The sequence below is a fragment of the Betta splendens genome, chromosome 2 (genome assembly GCF_900634795.4).
Source record: "Betta splendens chromosome 2, fBetSpl5.4, whole genome shotgun sequence".
NCBI lineage: Eukaryota > Metazoa > Chordata > Actinopteri > Anabantiformes > Osphronemidae > Betta > Betta splendens.
Window position 1 is genome coordinate 16,460,008 of NC_040882.2, and position 16,173 is coordinate 16,476,180.

General features: G+C 41.8%; 2 protein-coding genes across 2 annotated transcripts; both read right to left on the minus strand.

The window, feature by feature from the left end:
* Positions 1-395: 395 nt before the first annotated feature.
* Positions 396-7,318, minus strand: LOC114866956 (uncharacterized). Its single transcript, XM_029169236.3, has 14 exons — positions 7,164-7,318; positions 6,679-6,797; positions 6,421-6,531; positions 6,046-6,099; positions 5,656-5,808; positions 5,377-5,493; positions 5,270-5,293; positions 4,033-4,087; positions 3,750-3,871; positions 3,140-3,250; positions 1,930-1,983; positions 1,527-1,688; positions 1,020-1,142; positions 396-802 (listed from the first exon to the last, which is right to left on the minus strand). The coding sequence occupies exons 1-14, from the start codon at positions 7,168-7,170 to the stop codon at positions 764-766; spliced, it is 1,251 nt and encodes a 416-aa protein (XP_029025069.1). The 5' UTR covers positions 7,171-7,318; the 3' UTR covers positions 396-763.
* Positions 7,319-7,917: 599 nt separating this feature from the next.
* LOC114850660 (macrosialin-like) lies at positions 7,918-14,450 on the minus strand. Its single transcript, XM_029142353.2, has 6 exons — positions 14,291-14,450; positions 12,502-12,902; positions 12,027-12,146; positions 10,836-10,902; positions 10,280-10,459; positions 7,918-9,441 (listed from the first exon to the last, which is right to left on the minus strand). The coding sequence occupies exons 1-6, from the start codon at positions 14,337-14,339 to the stop codon at positions 9,302-9,304; spliced, it is 957 nt and encodes a 318-aa protein (XP_028998186.1). The 5' UTR covers positions 14,340-14,450; the 3' UTR covers positions 7,918-9,301.
* Positions 14,451-16,173: the final 1,723 nt, after the last annotated feature.

Consider the following 16,173-nt stretch of genomic DNA (forward strand, 5'->3'; position numbering starts at 1 on the left):
ACTCAAGCATTGCATAGGAGTAGGAGCTCACAGAAAGATGCTGAAATCTGGCAGAAGCAGGACAATGACACTCAATGCCATGGGACGCGCTCTGTCCTTTAGAGCTTTGTTGCAGGCGCCCATACAAAAAATCCACAATTCATCAGCCATCAAGGTAAATTAAGCTTTTTTTTTACAACTCTACATTAAGTCAGCTCAGTTTTTTTAAACAAAGTGTGTCAATTTAGCTTGTAATAAGTGCATCACCAGGAGAAAATGAGAGTTATCATTTCTCATCCTTTTGTTGTTGACATTGGAGTTAAGCTGTTTGATGTCACTGAATAGCATAACTGGTAGCTGTCAAATGTTGCTTGAACATTTAAGACAGACAGAACCCAATGAACAAATGACACAAAGTTATTAAAATTATTTTGTTTATGGCAGAATAATATTCAGTTCAGTTATTCAGTTCAGACTGTGAATATGTGTCATGCAACATGAAAGTTATATCTAAGACATTTGATCTAAAGCTGCATCTAATAGAAGAAGAAGAAAGCCTTTGTTTTTCATCATCACATCTGTTACAATGTCACAATGAAATCGGTCCTCTGCATGTAACCCAACCCCTGGGGGAGCACTGGGCTGCCACGCAACATGCAACTGCCATGAACATCATTAGAAGTGGCACAGTTCAAGTTACACAAATGTCTAATAATATTAGAAAATATTGATCAGTGCCAGTAACACTGCACCATTTCTGTGTGGCTTGTGTCCCACTGTCTCCTCACTGTTGTGTTGGGGAAGCTTGTACAGTGATCACCGGCTAACAGAGACACAAATAAAGAACAAAACAGATTTAAGCTGTAGAATGAGATATAGAAACTTTGGGATCTTTATTTCTGTGAGCTGAACGGTAACTATCTTTATTATTACCCTCATTAACACACTGTACCATTGTATGTGATTGACATAAATTATAACTCAATTAATCTGTTCCTTGATTATGGAGCCAGGATCTACAGTCGACAGCATCTACTCACCATTTTTGGAGCTGGAGCACAGCAGTTGACCACTTTGCAGCAGTAGACAGCCAGAGTGACAGAGATGGCAAACAGAGCAACCTGGACAAGGGCACTCTCACTATAAAATTGCAGGTGGACTTCCTGGAAGTGGAACAAAACCTGCTTAGATTAGATTTGTATTAACGAACACACTGAAGAAAAGGAGCAGCTGAAGGTCTGATTGCTCTGCTTCTGTCAGCTGCCACCTCCTCACATCACATTTAGGTACTTGTCAGACCTTCTACATCACTTCTTCATCAGCACCAATGTTTACTTGTTATCAGGTGCATCTATACTCCTCATGGCCTGAAATCCCTTATATTCTGTGAGCTATGACATCACAATGGAGTGCCAGATTTAAAATAACATTTTAAACGTATAGTGAATCTGTAACATTTTATTCCACCACATACTGTGAGACACTTAATATTTGTCTAGTATAAAGTCTAAATCATGGAAACCAAAGATGAAACAAAAAACACTCACCCTCACTTCATAGCACAAATCGTCACCATTAAATGTGTCATTATAAGGATGATAATTCCGCCAACAGGAATAGGTCTCCACCTCCATTTTAATCAGAGCACAGACCATGTTGACAATGGAGGCACCACATGCCACAATCTGCATCCCAAGACAGGCTTTGAGCTGAGATGGTCAGAGAAAAACAAAGGGGGGGTGACACATACTGTAAACCGTATGCACCCACCACCAAACTAAAATCTGCTTGATATTCACATCTGGAAATGATAAGACTGTTTTGAAATGTTGTGGCTGCATTAACATGCTGTTGGGTCCAAGGCGGCAGTTTGGTGGTAGACACATGCATCCCAGCATCATGCTCATCCGTTTCTACTATGTTCGGACGCCAGGTTGACAGTGAACTCACAGTTGACAGATGGAGGTTCTGTGCCACTACAGCCACACTCCCAGCGATCACCACCTGTGAACACAATGGCACATTTTTATCCTTGTATCTAAGAAGAACATCTAGTTGGAGTGCAGAATATGCAGCGTACAAAATAGTGTACAGTGAGGAACAGAAGTATTTCCCACTCTGAGAGACAGAATAAAAAAGAAAATTTCAGGAAATCAAATTGTATGGTTTTTAAACATTTTTTTGTCTTGCACTGCTGAACATACTGTATGTTTCAAAGACCTGTTACTGTGCCTTGAAAAGTCCACCTCTACTCCACTCATCAACCTAAGCTAGCACCTGTCTGAGCTCTTTAAACACACCTGTTCACCCCACAGTCAGTCAGACACCAACTACTACCATGCACAAGACCAAAGAGCTGTCAGAAGACACTACATTTGTAAGATTGTAGGAAAAATTGCAAGAACTCACCTCGTGAGGTGTCAGTGATAAACAGAAAAGTGAAGAATCTTAACTGCACTCGCTGTGTTTGGAGGAAAGAGAGGAATGAGTTGGTTCCCAAGAACACCATCCCTACTGTGAAGCATGGGGGTGGTAACGTCATGCTTTGGGGGTGCTTTCCTGCCAAGGGGACAGGACGTCTGCACTGTATTAAGGAGAGGATGAATGGGGCCATTTATTGTGAAATTCTGAACAACAACGTCCTGCCCCACTGAAGATGGGTCGTCGCTGGGTCTTCCAACATGACAACGACCCGAAGAACAACATCAAGGTTCTGGAAAGGCCTAGCCAGTGTCCAGACCTCAGTCCAATTCAGCATCTTTGGACGGAGCCTAAACCCTGCGTTGCTCAGCAGCAGCCTGAACCCTGACTGATCTAAAGGAGATCTGTGGGGAGGAGTGGGCCAAAATCCCTGTTACAGTGTGTGCAAACCTGGTCAAGAACTGCAGGAAACGTTTGACCTCTGTAATTGCAAACAAAGGATTCTGAACCAAATATTGAGGGGGGCAGTCTCCATGTCCTTTCGGGGACTCTGCACATAACGACCAATAAAGGCGTTCGTTCTTTTCTTCTTTCTAATTCTGTCCTCACTGTAACTGGGAAACTGGGAGCTTTCGATAGCTACAGGACTACACAAGCCACAGTCTTTCAGGGAGCGGGTCTCCAGGAAACCAGGTGTTAATGTTGTGGCTGTAAAACTTCACATTCCTGTTGAACTCACCAGCAGCGATGAAACGAAGAATGGGATCTGATGCTCTAGATGAGTTAAACCTTTGGCCAGGAACACACTTCCGCAGACGATGTTATACAGACTGAGGCCCATCTGAGTGATCTGGAACCGAGTACATTAGGTGAGGTACTGAAGTTTATGTTACATACAATAATATACATACATTTTATATCGACCTGCACTATTCCCAGAGACAACTTGAAAATTAACAATGATTCACAGCTAGATTCTAAACGTGTCTCTTCTAGACTTGATGGTTTGAGGGAGGGTGTTGTGTGCGGGATCTGCATCAGATTGTATCATTTTGTATTGAGGACATCTGCTTCAAGTCTAGCAACACAATGACCGAACGCATAAAGTACCTCTAGGACCTGTGGCATTCTATTATCACTGATGTCAGCACTGTTGAGAATCTTTGGCAGAGGCTGACCACATGTTAAAGCCGCTGAGGTTCAGATGGCTTAAGGTCCCTCTACAATCATTTTCTAACCCAGCAGACGACTACTTTGGCAATTGTATCATTTATTCTGTACTTGTTTTAATTCAGAATATCAGTTTATTTTTAATGCATTTTGATTCATTTCTATCACACACAGTTTACCCCCAGAGCTTTGGGCTCAGCCTCCAGATACTTCTGTTTCCTGGTGTCGTTTCTCTGGAAGCTGAGTGTCACCAGAGGACTTTGAGCTGGGCTGATGTCTTCCTCCACAACGGCCGCTTCGTCTGGAAACACACACTCTCTTTATTTCGTACAACACACAGCGGCGAAGACGACGCGCTCTGCAGACGCTTGCGCAACATCTGGATTCCAGCACCGTGCGCAAACATCGCGCGTTTCCAGCAGGAGTTTCCTCAGCTCCAAACTGTAAGACGGGGCCTCTTACCAGCCATGATCACAGTATGCGCTGGAACGCGTCTTCCTGTTCTTTTGTCTCTTTTCTGTCAATCGACCGCAGGCCGCGGATCCGAAGTTTTGCAACAGCTTGGTGGACGACCCGAGTCCCGCCCCGCTATTTCACCGCAACGTGACTCCAGCTGCACATTTCCCCGCGATCACGAAAGCACAAAGGCCTTTTTTTATCGCGATGAAATGAGGCGCGTTAGAACCCGGATCTCCAAAGAGTTCCCAAACAGTGCGGACGGCTTCAAGCACAGGGAAACGTTTACCCTAAACCTAGATCCAGATGTTACAGCTATGATGAGTGTGAGACAGGAGCTGTTCGAACCTGGATAAGCACAAATGCGCAGCTTTACATCCTGTAGTGTAGTTCTGTTGTTGTTTTAAGGCAGTGTTCTACAGTACATTTGCTTCAGTAATTTCTATCAATAACATATCTAAAATAAAACCATATTTGAAATAAACAGCATATACAGGTTTTGTTAGCGTATATTTGAGTTATTAATAATTAAAACAACTTTCCAAAATTATAAATGTGATTTATGTCATGGATTTAAAATGATGTATTTTTTTAACAGCATGTAAAGCTCTGATTAATCGTACTGACACTTGTGGAGGAAGTGTGTGGAGTTTAATGAGGTCAGGATGGACAGACAGGCGCAGGTCGGTACACAAGCAGGCAGAGATTAGACAGAGTCCAAATACAAAGTTCAGGGAGCAGTCCCCCCTTTCCTCTGGCAGACATCACATTTTTACATTTATTCCTTCGCTTTTCAGAAAAACGTGGGATGTTTAAAACTATATTTATTCTTCTGTTACTTGTTCAGCCTCTGGTATGAGATACAATAGGTGGTTAGTGTATTATATGTCCAGCATGTCCAGTAACAGTCATATTTTACTCAATTCTGCCATCGTGTGTGACATGATATCAAAGCTGCATCTCATGGACACAGTTCAGCATCTAAATACTGTGCCGACACATGAATGTGTTTCCATACAAACGTCAGGAGTCCTGTGCGCATAGTGTTAAATTTTAATGAAAAAGTACAGACTGATTAAATATCACATTGTGAAATGAAGATGCAACAAATCAAGTGAAATCCACACGTCAAAAAGTACCGTAAACACACGTTAGCAGACGGATGCTCGTTCACACGTGTAGACTATCAGTGTCACACTTCCATTCAGTGCTCGCTGTAATTGTCTCCTCATTGTTGCGTGGCGGGAGCTTGTACAGTGATCACCGGCTGACGGAGGCCCCAAAACAGTAAAAGGATAAATGTCAAGAACAAGAAGAATGACTTGGAAAATGGAAGCGTTTCCTACTCACCAGTTTTGGTGCACAGCAGTTGACCACTTTGCAGCAGTAGACAGCCAGAGTGACAGAGATGGCAAACAGAGCAACCTGGACCAGGGCACTCTCAGAATAAAAGAGCATGTGTGACCTCTGTTGGTGTGACAGGATATACTGCATTAGTCTCTAATGCTGATACACACCTCATCCTATCTAGTAATATCTTGCAACTCATACTTTATCTGGTTGCTGTAAATGCGAGGCCTTTGTTTTAGTCAGGTTTTAGGTCCCGATCGTTTTCTCGTCATCGCTCACCTCTATTTCTTGGCAGATTTCAAAATCGGGAAGCGTGTGATTGTAGGTGACCCAGCAGAACCTGTCAACCTCTTCCATTTTAACCAGGGTGCAGATTATATTGAAAATGGAGGCCCCACATGCCACAATCTGCGTCGCCAAGCACACTCTGAGCTGAGATACGCGATCAAGAAACAGAAAAACACAAGGCACACCAGAGGTCACATAAAAGGTTATATACGGCATAAATAGGCTGCATTGACTGACCACCAGAGCAGGGTGGGTGCTGCCTCCAACAGAGTCCAATTAGCTGCAGCGGGTGTGTTTTTGGGAAGTAATGGTGATTTTATTTATTCCCTCCTGCCTGTAAACAGATTTGTTTTGGCCACGGTGATGTCTGTCAGAACTCACTGTTGACAGCTGGAGGCTCTGTGCCGCTATCGCCACAATGCCAGCTATCGCCACCTGTGAAGACAACAATGGAACAAAAGTAAGTATTTCAACTTTGGGTAATCCAGTGTACTAAACCATCAAATTATGAATGGAAAAAAGTAGCAAAAGAAAAAGTAATATATAAAAAAATATGGCAGAAAATATAGAGTTTTCAGTTCTACAGTAGTGTGTATCAGTGTAGTGATGTTTGTGATTATAATGCGAATCGTGATTTTTAATTTGCAACTCTGCAACATCAGAGCCATCAAAGAGAAGGGAAAGCTGACTTACACAAGGTTAAAGGTTTATATTTACATTTCTCCCAAATCTGGTGCAAAGTATTCTAAGGCTCACCAGCACAGATGAAATGTAGAAGTGGATGTCTAACGGGATGTCTTGGATGTCTCCAATTTTAAGCACACTCTCACTACTGATGTTAAACAGGCTCAGAGCAATCTGGGTGATCTGTAGCATGGACACAAAGTTTTATGTCCGATGAGAGGTTAGCACAACACACACACACACACACACACACACACACACACACACACACACACACACACACACACACACACACACACACACACACACACACACACACACTATCAGTACCCCCAGAGCTTTGGGCTCAGCCTCCAGATACTTCTGTTTCCTGTTGTCGTCTCTCTGGAAGCTGAGTGTCACCAGAGGACTCTGAGCTGGGCTGATGTCTTCCTCCACAGCTGCCTCGTCTGGAAACACACACTCTCTTTATTTCGTACATCACGCAGCTGCGAAGACAACGCGCTGTGCAGGCGCATGCGCAACATCTGGAACGGTATATAACAGAACAGCTGCCAACAAGGAACGCAAGCATGTACCTTCAAAGGGTAGAAGCGGCCTCAGCCATAAAAATAGTATGACTGGGCGAAACTGCAGATTCTAATCTCAAGCCACTCGTGGTGAATGTACTCAGTAACTGGTGCAAGCTTATTCCGTTAGTTTGACCACACTGATTTTCGGCAGTGAGACTTCGCTCCAGATGTCGGGCCAACAGCGCGGCATCTGGAACACACGCATTCACACACAGTTCGAGTAGAAACAAATATTCGTCTTACCAGTCATGGTCCCAGAATCGGCTGGAGCTGGTCGAGCAGACGTCTTACGTGACTTTTCAAGCGACCCCGAGCAGCAGATCGGACGTACTGCAACAACTTTGTGGAAATGAACGGTCCGAGTCCCGCCCCACGTCTGTCACTGCAACGTGACTCCAGCTCATTTTAAAGGCTGAGCGATACATCACATGCAGCTTCATTTAGTACTTTAACTCTATATGACCATGGTGCTGTTTGTTCACCCAGTCACGTTATTGTAACGTAGACTGGAAAAGCGTTTTGTTGCATGGAGGAAGGTGCAGACATCAATACAAACAGTACATCCCAAGTCAGGACCACGGATGCCCTTATACATCTACATTAGTGTTATTGGGTCTATCCATCCAGCATCTAAGCCGCTTGATCACCCAGATGTGATTTGGGGCGAGACGCGGGTTCACCCTGGACAGGTGTTTTGTCACTGAAAATAAAATTGGAAGTGAAAAAGTACCATTTGAAACCGAAAGCCAAAATAGTGAAAACATTAAAAAGTGTATAAAAGTTATTCCATTAATGTTTGAAACTTACAGATATGTTTGTAAAATGTTTAAAATACATTTAATTTTTTAGTACAAAGTAATAAAACTTATCATAATTTATATTTAAACATGCAAACGTTTTATACTCTTATTTGGTTGTCTTTTCTATATTGTACATGTTGAAAGAAGCATTTCTGCTTTCAGTTTCAAACTGCTCTAAACACAAACACACACACACCTTTAAAAAATATGGGTTTTAATTCAGACAGGACGGTTACAACAGGTGGAGGTGCTCACACATTGTGCATAACTATAACACAAGGTCCCTTATTTCCGTTTTCTTTATAACCTGTAGACAACCTCACACTGGCACAGTTTTAAGATACCTAACTCCTAAAGGGCAGTTCAACCAATAAAACATATTTCCCTTTCTCTACATTTAACCAACTACAACTGCTTTGGTTTTATTTGTTTAGACTGAGCAACTCTGCCTAAAAAGCACTTATGGTGTGTAAATAGCTCCCTTTGCGCTATGCTCTATATTCGGGTTTTCATGTCTAGAAGACTAATGCTATTGTATTTGTTAAGGCAGTAATGCGCAGCAGAATACATCTAAAATTCCTTTAGATTTTAGAAGACAACATCACCTTCATAAAGCATTCGAAATTCAAAAAAACGAAAATCAGATGGAGCAACAATCGCTGTCACTGATGATTTTCATAATAAAATCCCTTACAAAAATCTTTAACATGTCCCTTATGTGCTGATTAACAATACAAACACAGTCAGTATAATCACATGAAACATTCATGATTGGATAACAACAATTTAAAAATGGCAACTAGCATGTTTATTAAAAGCTATGTTTTACTTTCATGTCTCACAGTGTCTCCCTCTTTGCCATAAGAATACTACTATAAAGCTGTTACACAATGATTTATTGAATAAATATTTTAAATGAATATGGATATGGCACTAGATTTACTCAACACTGCCACAAATTTAGTAATTCTATTTGAGAATTTAAATATTTGATTTTTCAAATGAAAAGTACATTTATCTTGCTTTTTGGGATCAGTGCGCCATCTGGTGTTGGGCTCTAAATTAACATGAAGATTGTGGGGACAGAAGAAAACCTTTCAATTAAACAGACTTAAACCAGTGTTAAACTTAAACCAGCCACAACTGAAACTGTAATCAATGTGAGTAGTAAACTAGAAAAGATAAAACAACAACAATAGGAGCAACAAACTAATAAGAACATTTTAACTGCTTTGTGAAAATGTGCTGTGGGATTTTGTTTAAAATAGAATATTGGTGTAAAAGGTCAGGATAGAAGAATTTTCTGTTACTTTAAAGGTCTTGTTGTTGTTTGCTTTGAACATTGGAGTTCAGATTTTAAGTGCAATTATGACTCATTTATTACAGGTTAGTAACTGGATGAAGCGAAACAGCTCTTTTGGCCTCTATACTAAAAAACCTGTAGATAAAACCCTCCTCATAACAGTAAATTTAGTAAACTTCATCATTAGAGAACACATGAGGCTGTGCAACCTTCAGTGGAGGTGAAGAAACATCGCAGCTTCACCACCTCTGTAAATATCAACCTGTGTCCAGAGTCGCTCACAGCGACTGGTAGCCGTCGGTCCTCCTCCTGCGGCTCACAACGTACACCACCACCACGATGACGATCAGCACGAGCAAAGCCACTCCCACCCCGATTGCAACGCTGTAATCGGGCTTGTCGGCTTCACAGACGTCAGCTGGAAAATACAGCGCAGCAGTTTGCACATTTTAAACAACGTATGTCATAAACGGTCAGTAACTCAATGAGCTCATCAATCAGCATCGCTATTCGAATGGTGTTAAAAGGATGATGACGTGACGATGTTCACGTTAAAATAAAACTTGTTTGAGGAGTAGCTTTATCGCCAAATAAATGTAAAATAATTCTCAACTTAGTAAATAATGATTATGCATTCAATAGTAATTAGTGACCTACTGAATTTGAACACATGCATTTTTTAAGTAACTATAACACTTAGATGAAGGACAACACAAACACTTACAACAGAGACAGTACTTTACTTAGTACTTGCAATAAATGCACTCATTTTAATTTGATAATTGAGTAAAAGAAATTCGACTATGCAGCACTGTGGCGAAACAATGTCAAGGCCGCAGCAATCAGGAAGCTGAGAGTTGTGCTTAGTGTCGGCTGCTCTGGTTGTTTTAAACCTTTCCAGTGTCAGCTATGACACATCTGATGCGTGACTCTTTCACATGCTCCACCTGACTCTTCAAAGCGCTGGACTCACTATATAGCACTACAGCTACAAGTGCTGGAGCCATTCTCCTTGGTTGGTCACAACAGCAATGTTTAGGGGGTAATTAACATCATTAAATAGTGGGAGAGTCAGGGTTTACATGACTTGTATAGTAACTCACCATACTGCAGGTAGATCACTGGTTTTTACTTATTAATTGCTGTTCAGATCACCTTAAATAATATTGTATAAGCAGTGTTTGCTACAATGGTTTAATGATCTAATAACATACTAGACGGCTACACGCAAAAACAATGATCACTGGTTGACTTACGAGGGCCAAAGTCTTTGTCGGCGGTGAGATTAAAGGCCTGTATCCGGTCCTGACTCACGTCCAGGTACAAGTCATTCCCCATGAAGATGGAGTCGTTCCTGCAGGAGTAGGACCGGCCCACCTTGGCGGAGAAGAGATGCAGAGAGGCATTGTTGCCGGAGTACTGGCCATTCGCATTAACTGTCAAACAAAACAAAGCTCGTGTTATTATGGGACAGATTGATAATTCTCGTCAAAACAAGGCTCATGTTCAGGTAAAGCACCAAACTTGTTTGACTGCATTGCACTGAAAGCAGGGTGCATGTGATGCAGGGTGAAAGCGTCACATGATGCCACACACACACACACACACACACACACACACACACACACACACACACACACACACACACACACACACACACACACACACACACACACACACAGAGGGAAATTTCCAGCACTCGTCTACGTGAGTACTGGACTTTCTGGTTGGACGCTGACCTGCTGATTGTTCTGTATCAGTGCGTGTCTGAGTCAGTCATACTGTTTCATGGAGGCATTATTTTCTACTTACGTGACATAAAGTTGTGGGAGATGTTGAATGATACTTGATTGACATACACAGTCTTATCAGCAGCACTCTGAAACAGAAAAGGTTTTGGTCAGAATGGGGTTCGGCGGCTTTTGGTACGGGAACGTGCACCCTCTACAGTAGATAATTAAAAGTGAGATGGTGGTTTTCATTTCATGGAACAAGACAGGCTGGCTCCACCGTTCTGTTTTACTGAATGTCACGCTGCGGTTGGGGAATGTGTCAAATTCTATTGTTCAAATCACTGTTGTCACTGTTGCATTTCTGTATTCGCTCAGGACGTGTCTTCGTGGCGCTACCGTGGTATGTGAGACATTTCTGCTTTCTCACTGCCTGCAGATTCACTCTTAACTGAGCGTTTCTCGCTTTACTTATTTGGCATTTTAATCCAAAAAAACGAATAATTGATTAAATATTTCTTAATTCTAATGTCATTAGTAAGTAGTGCGATAGCTGCTAATTTGGGTTGGAATATAAGCAGCCCAGAGGCCAGGAGGGCTCCTGGGTGTGAAGCCAGGGCTGTCATCAGAGAAAGCTTCAACATTTTGAAAAGCGAACCACTGTTTTATTACAGATGCACCATTTAGAAGAAGTGTGGGCGCTGTTAGAAATAAGTTCTAGACCACAAGAATAAACGTTTCATGCTTTCACAAAACAGGCCGTCACATTCACACACATACTTATTTATTTACATAAGTTGAAGCCTTGGTCTTTATGCAGTCGCACAAGTTGACTCCGTCTGCAACTGATGATGCTCTGCCAAGCAGGCCAGCCAGTTTGCACTGTTTATCTGATGTGACGCTTCAAAGCCACTAAATGAATCACACCACTGCTGTGGGGGTCAGGCTGTGTGAAGCACTTTTCCCGTCACATGCGCTGTGAACAGGCCTGTCATCTGCACTTCCCTTTTTTTAACGAGTCTATTTGATTCTAATTTTTATTTAAAGTTGCCCGTCAAGCATTCTGATTGACTGAATTTGAGTTCATCTAAGTTAATCTGAACACATTTCACCGTTTGGGAGATATAACCTGTGATGTAATAGCGACCTGTCCACAGATGAACCCTCCCTCCCCCATTATGACATCTGGTTTGGCTCCAACAAGCCAGTGACCCTCATGGGCATAAGCAGTTTGGATAACCAACGGATTCATGTCAAATGCGTGAGCAAGTACCTGGTTGAACATGAAGGTGATGTAACCCTCTTTGAAGGCAATTGTGAGGTTGGCCGTGGTTGCTTTACACCCTCCTTCTGTTTTTGTCTTGTCTGGCTGAACTTTGAAAGTTGCCCCAGCCTGAATAAATGGAGAAAAGTGTTACACAGCAGCCTCAATAGAGTATAGTAATGGCAATGACATGTAGGACCTCGAATTGTCTTATGACTCAAATCCTCCTCAAATGAGGATTCTACACTAATCCAGCGACTAACTGAAACCACAAAGGTACAAAAAAGGCTTTCTCATTTCCTACAAATGAAATGCTGACAATAGCGCTGCTAAAAGCTGAGTCAGGGTCACGGTTCCGTCCAAATTTTCCTAAATTGCCTAATAAAACCTCAACTGTAAACTTAAGGATAGAATCTTCTCATTGCTAGCTAGCTACACGCGTCTTTGCTGGATGCACAGACATGTTGTAATTCATTAAAATTACCTTCAGTCGGATCTGCAGTGCCATATTAGCCATCAGACAGGTTTTATTGCCCATCTTTAAGCTGTAGTTTCCAACTGTCGAACTGGGAGTAGGTGCAGGAGTAGTTGTGTTGGGGGCATGGGTAGTTGTGGTGGGGGCATGGGTGGTTGTGTTGGGGGCATGGGTGGTTGTGTTGGGGGCATGGGTGGTTGTGTTGGGGGCATGGGTGGTTGTGTTGGGGGCATGGGTGGTTGTGTTGGCGGCAGGTGTTGTTGTGTTGGCGGCAGGTGTTGTTGTGTTGGCGGCAGGTGTTGTTGTGTTGGTGGCAGGTTTAGTTGTGGAGGGGGAAGAGTTAAACTGTTGAGCAGGGACAACAGTTGCAGAGGGTTTGGATCTCTTTACATTCCCATCCAGTGACAGCGCTACATTAAAAAAGACACACAGGGAGAAGGAACATCAGTTTAGGGGCATTATTATCTTCTATTTATACCTGATTATTTCTACGAAAAACTTCTGAAATTCCTTCATTTATGACTCAAATCCCAATGCTTTGCAAACGCCATGTACATTGTTGCCACCAGGGGACAGTGTAGCATGAAACAAAGGCAATAGTCGTGACCGCCTGGCTAACTAGGTCCATATACGCCATCATCAGTCTGAATCTTTCAGACTGATATATAAATAGAGAGGTGTTTTATGGTTTTGGTAAAAACTCACAAACGAAAACACACATTGAAACTCCACTGCCACCTAGTGGTGTGGGGGTGTAATTGCAATGTCACAAAGCCACTAGTACACATATTTACAGAAAGTGCTCAGGATGGCTCCAGGGTGTATATGGGGTCAAGCATAGCAGTGTCAATCACTGTGCACACACACAACCACAATTCATGGTCTTAGTCTATTATTCTATTAAGCGTTTCTTGATGATATTGACTTATTAGAACACAGGTCTGCCCTGTAGTTCAACCCCAACCTCATAGTCGTTACACGTCTAGTACTGACCTGTGAACGAGGGGGAACTTCGACTTATGAACAGACGTCGCAAAGGAAATAAAGCAGTCAGTTTGCGGCACTTTTATGACACATCGTGAGGTGTTTTCAATACAGCTTATCTACAGATTCAGGTCATGGCTGCTGGAATGTCCTATTTAGATAATAGGTGATGAGGCCTTGTACACAAAGACCTGATTTTAAAAGACGTGCGGCCTAATTGTAGACAACAGATAAAAAAGTAGATATAATCTATGAACACCATTAAAGAAAAATTGATATGAATAAAATTGCATACTATTCGTGTATATATATATATATATATATATATATATATATATATATATATATATATATATATATATATATATATATATATATATATATATATAGTATTAATTTTTTTTATCGTAATTAGGGTGTTAAACTTGAAGTTTAACCGACTTCACGGATTCACAAGGTTGCAGATTCATCCTGCTATAAAAAACAACCCGCTCCTGCCAACTGGCATGTGACTCAAACCTGCAACACGACTGAAAGACTGCGGAAACTTCTCTTCCCTAAACAATCCAGGAAGTCACACGGAGGTCGCACTAAAAAAGACGCACACATCCAAAGCGCTTCTACATTAAACAAAATAGGCCTAAACTCAGGCTGCCACTGCAAATATGAGCATGTACCACAAGCAACTACGCAAAACGACTACTTTAACCTGTTAGAAAACGCGCTCACATAAGAACGAAGTCACTCTTTGCGCTTTCGGACAAATAAAAGCTTCACAGAACGTTGCGAGCCGTCGAATATAAACGCTCGTTACCTGAGAGAGCGCAGCAGCTCAGGACTAGGAAGAGAGCAGCTGTCTTCATGCTGACAGGTGTGAGCTGGCTGGCGGCGGCTGGCTGCTGAACTCGTCCTCACGCGGGGCCAATATGCGGCTTCGCTGCTGCGCGTCCGCTGAGAAGAGCCGCGGTCGCGCGTCAAGTCGGCGGAGACGCGTACAACCGGAAGTTGCGAGTTTGACGAGACAATAAAAGCACAAGTGTGGCAGGAGGGTTTATGAAATATAATGTACGTAATTGGGGGTTAGACGACTTTGAATATTTACTTTAACCTTGAATAAAGAATATTGAATATGATCATGCCTTGCTCAGAGAGATTATTATCCTGTTATCAGTTATCATGCAGTGGTAAAAATAACTTATTTGGTACCTACTGTATCAGGAGTTTGGATGTGTACTTTATTTGGATACTAGGGGACACTTACTGGTACTGTTATTACTGTGGTAGTGACACTGACATACATTATAGGCTTGAATACTCTTCCACTACTAGTGTCTAATGAAACGTTTTACTTCCTGTCACCTGACAGCTGCTCTTCTTATTTCTGTATTTACAGATTACTTTGTACTACTTATACTTTGTAGCGGTTACTGGCAACCTTTTCATGTTTATTTACATCTCAGTTGTTAAATGAGTTGATAAGTTAAAGACAGTCAACTACCAGTAAGTGTCACAAATCCAGGCTCAGTCAAACAAATATGTGTTAACCATTCTTCCAGTAACCAGAAGCACAAGAAAAGGGTGTGGTTGGCTTTGGCTTCCTCAAATGTTTCTGACACAGATCCACTTCTGCAAGGATCACCTTGTAAATTTAAGATATGAAGATTTGTTTAGAATTACTGAATTGCATTTTTAAAATGCTTCTGGGCTAGTCTATTTGTGAACAATTACCAGTGCATTTCCAAAAAAGAACACACACCTGACCACTTCACCGGGCAAAGAACCTGAAGTTCTACATGGAATCTATGAGCCTTGTATTGTATGATGTGTTGTGGCATGGTCATATACTGAACAAGGACAGCCTTTGGGCAGACCTTTATTTTGAATGCGGAAGTCTTGATGTTCTTGCTTGACAACTGACATCAGTTGTTCGGGAAACGAAACCGATGTGGTAACAGAGAGGGAAACCCTGGGCGACATCTGCAAGGAAAGGCCATATATTGAAACGAAACATGCAGTCAGCAGCGGTGGTGGTGGTGGTGTTCATGTGATGAAGTGTCACATTCTTATGACACTGGAATTGAGACGTACAAGATTCCATCAACAGCAGAAAAACAAAAATGCTGGTCAAGCTTTTACCAATGAAGTTTTAAATGTTTTAAATACCAATGCTAATAGTAATAAGGCTATGACAAGTAGTAATTGTAATAATATTGGTAGAAATAGTTGTTAATCAGCACATTAGTAGTGGTAATGATAATAGCGGTAGCAATAGGAATGGTATATCAGAGAAATTTATTTCTGGTCAAGGCTGAAGAGGTGCAATATGGTGTAAATCATGGTAGTTATAATTGATTTTTTACATTGGTTTTAGTAGAAATAGTAGTAATACAATGATAACACATGCAGTGCCAATAATACTAGTAGTACCATTAATAATTGTTGTTGTATTTTTTCTAGCCATAGCTGTAGAGGTCTATTGTATTTTACTGCATGTTCAATCTCAGTCTATAATACCTAAAAGTAATGTACAGTAACAGACTAACGGACCCTTTTATCTCTATGTTTTTTGTAACAGTAAAAGTCAAAAGACTGTCGTAGGTTGTAGGCAGCTGAGTGAACGTTGGAGCTGCTCTAAGGCAACCTTTTAAAGTTGGCGTCACCTTCTGGTCAGTAGGTGGGGTTTCTGAGCGCCAACAG

Bases quoted from the DNA above. Each gene is read 5' to 3' on its own strand.
- LOC114850660 (XM_029142353.2), bottom strand. From the start codon at position 14,339: ATGAAGACAGCTGCTCTCTTCCTAGTCCTGAGCTGCTGCGCTCTCTCA. The intron at 12,147-12,501 runs GTAATTTTAATG...CCATTTATTCAG, and splicing joins CACTGCAGATCCGACTGAAG to GCTGGGGCAACTTTCAAAGT. The intron at 9,442-10,279 runs GTAAGTCAACCA...TGTATTTTCCAG, and splicing joins CGACAAAGACTTTGGCCCTC to CTGACGTCTGTGAAGCCGAC.
- LOC114866956 (XM_029169236.3), bottom strand. The intron at 3,251-3,749 runs GTAAACTGTGTG...ACTCGGTTCCAG, and splicing joins CTGAGCCCAAAGCTCTGGGG to ATCACTCAGATGGGCCTCAG. The intron at 1,143-1,526 runs GTGAGTGTTTTT...TTCCACTTCCAG, and splicing joins ATTTGTGCTATGAAGTGAGG to GAAGTCCACCTGCAATTTTA.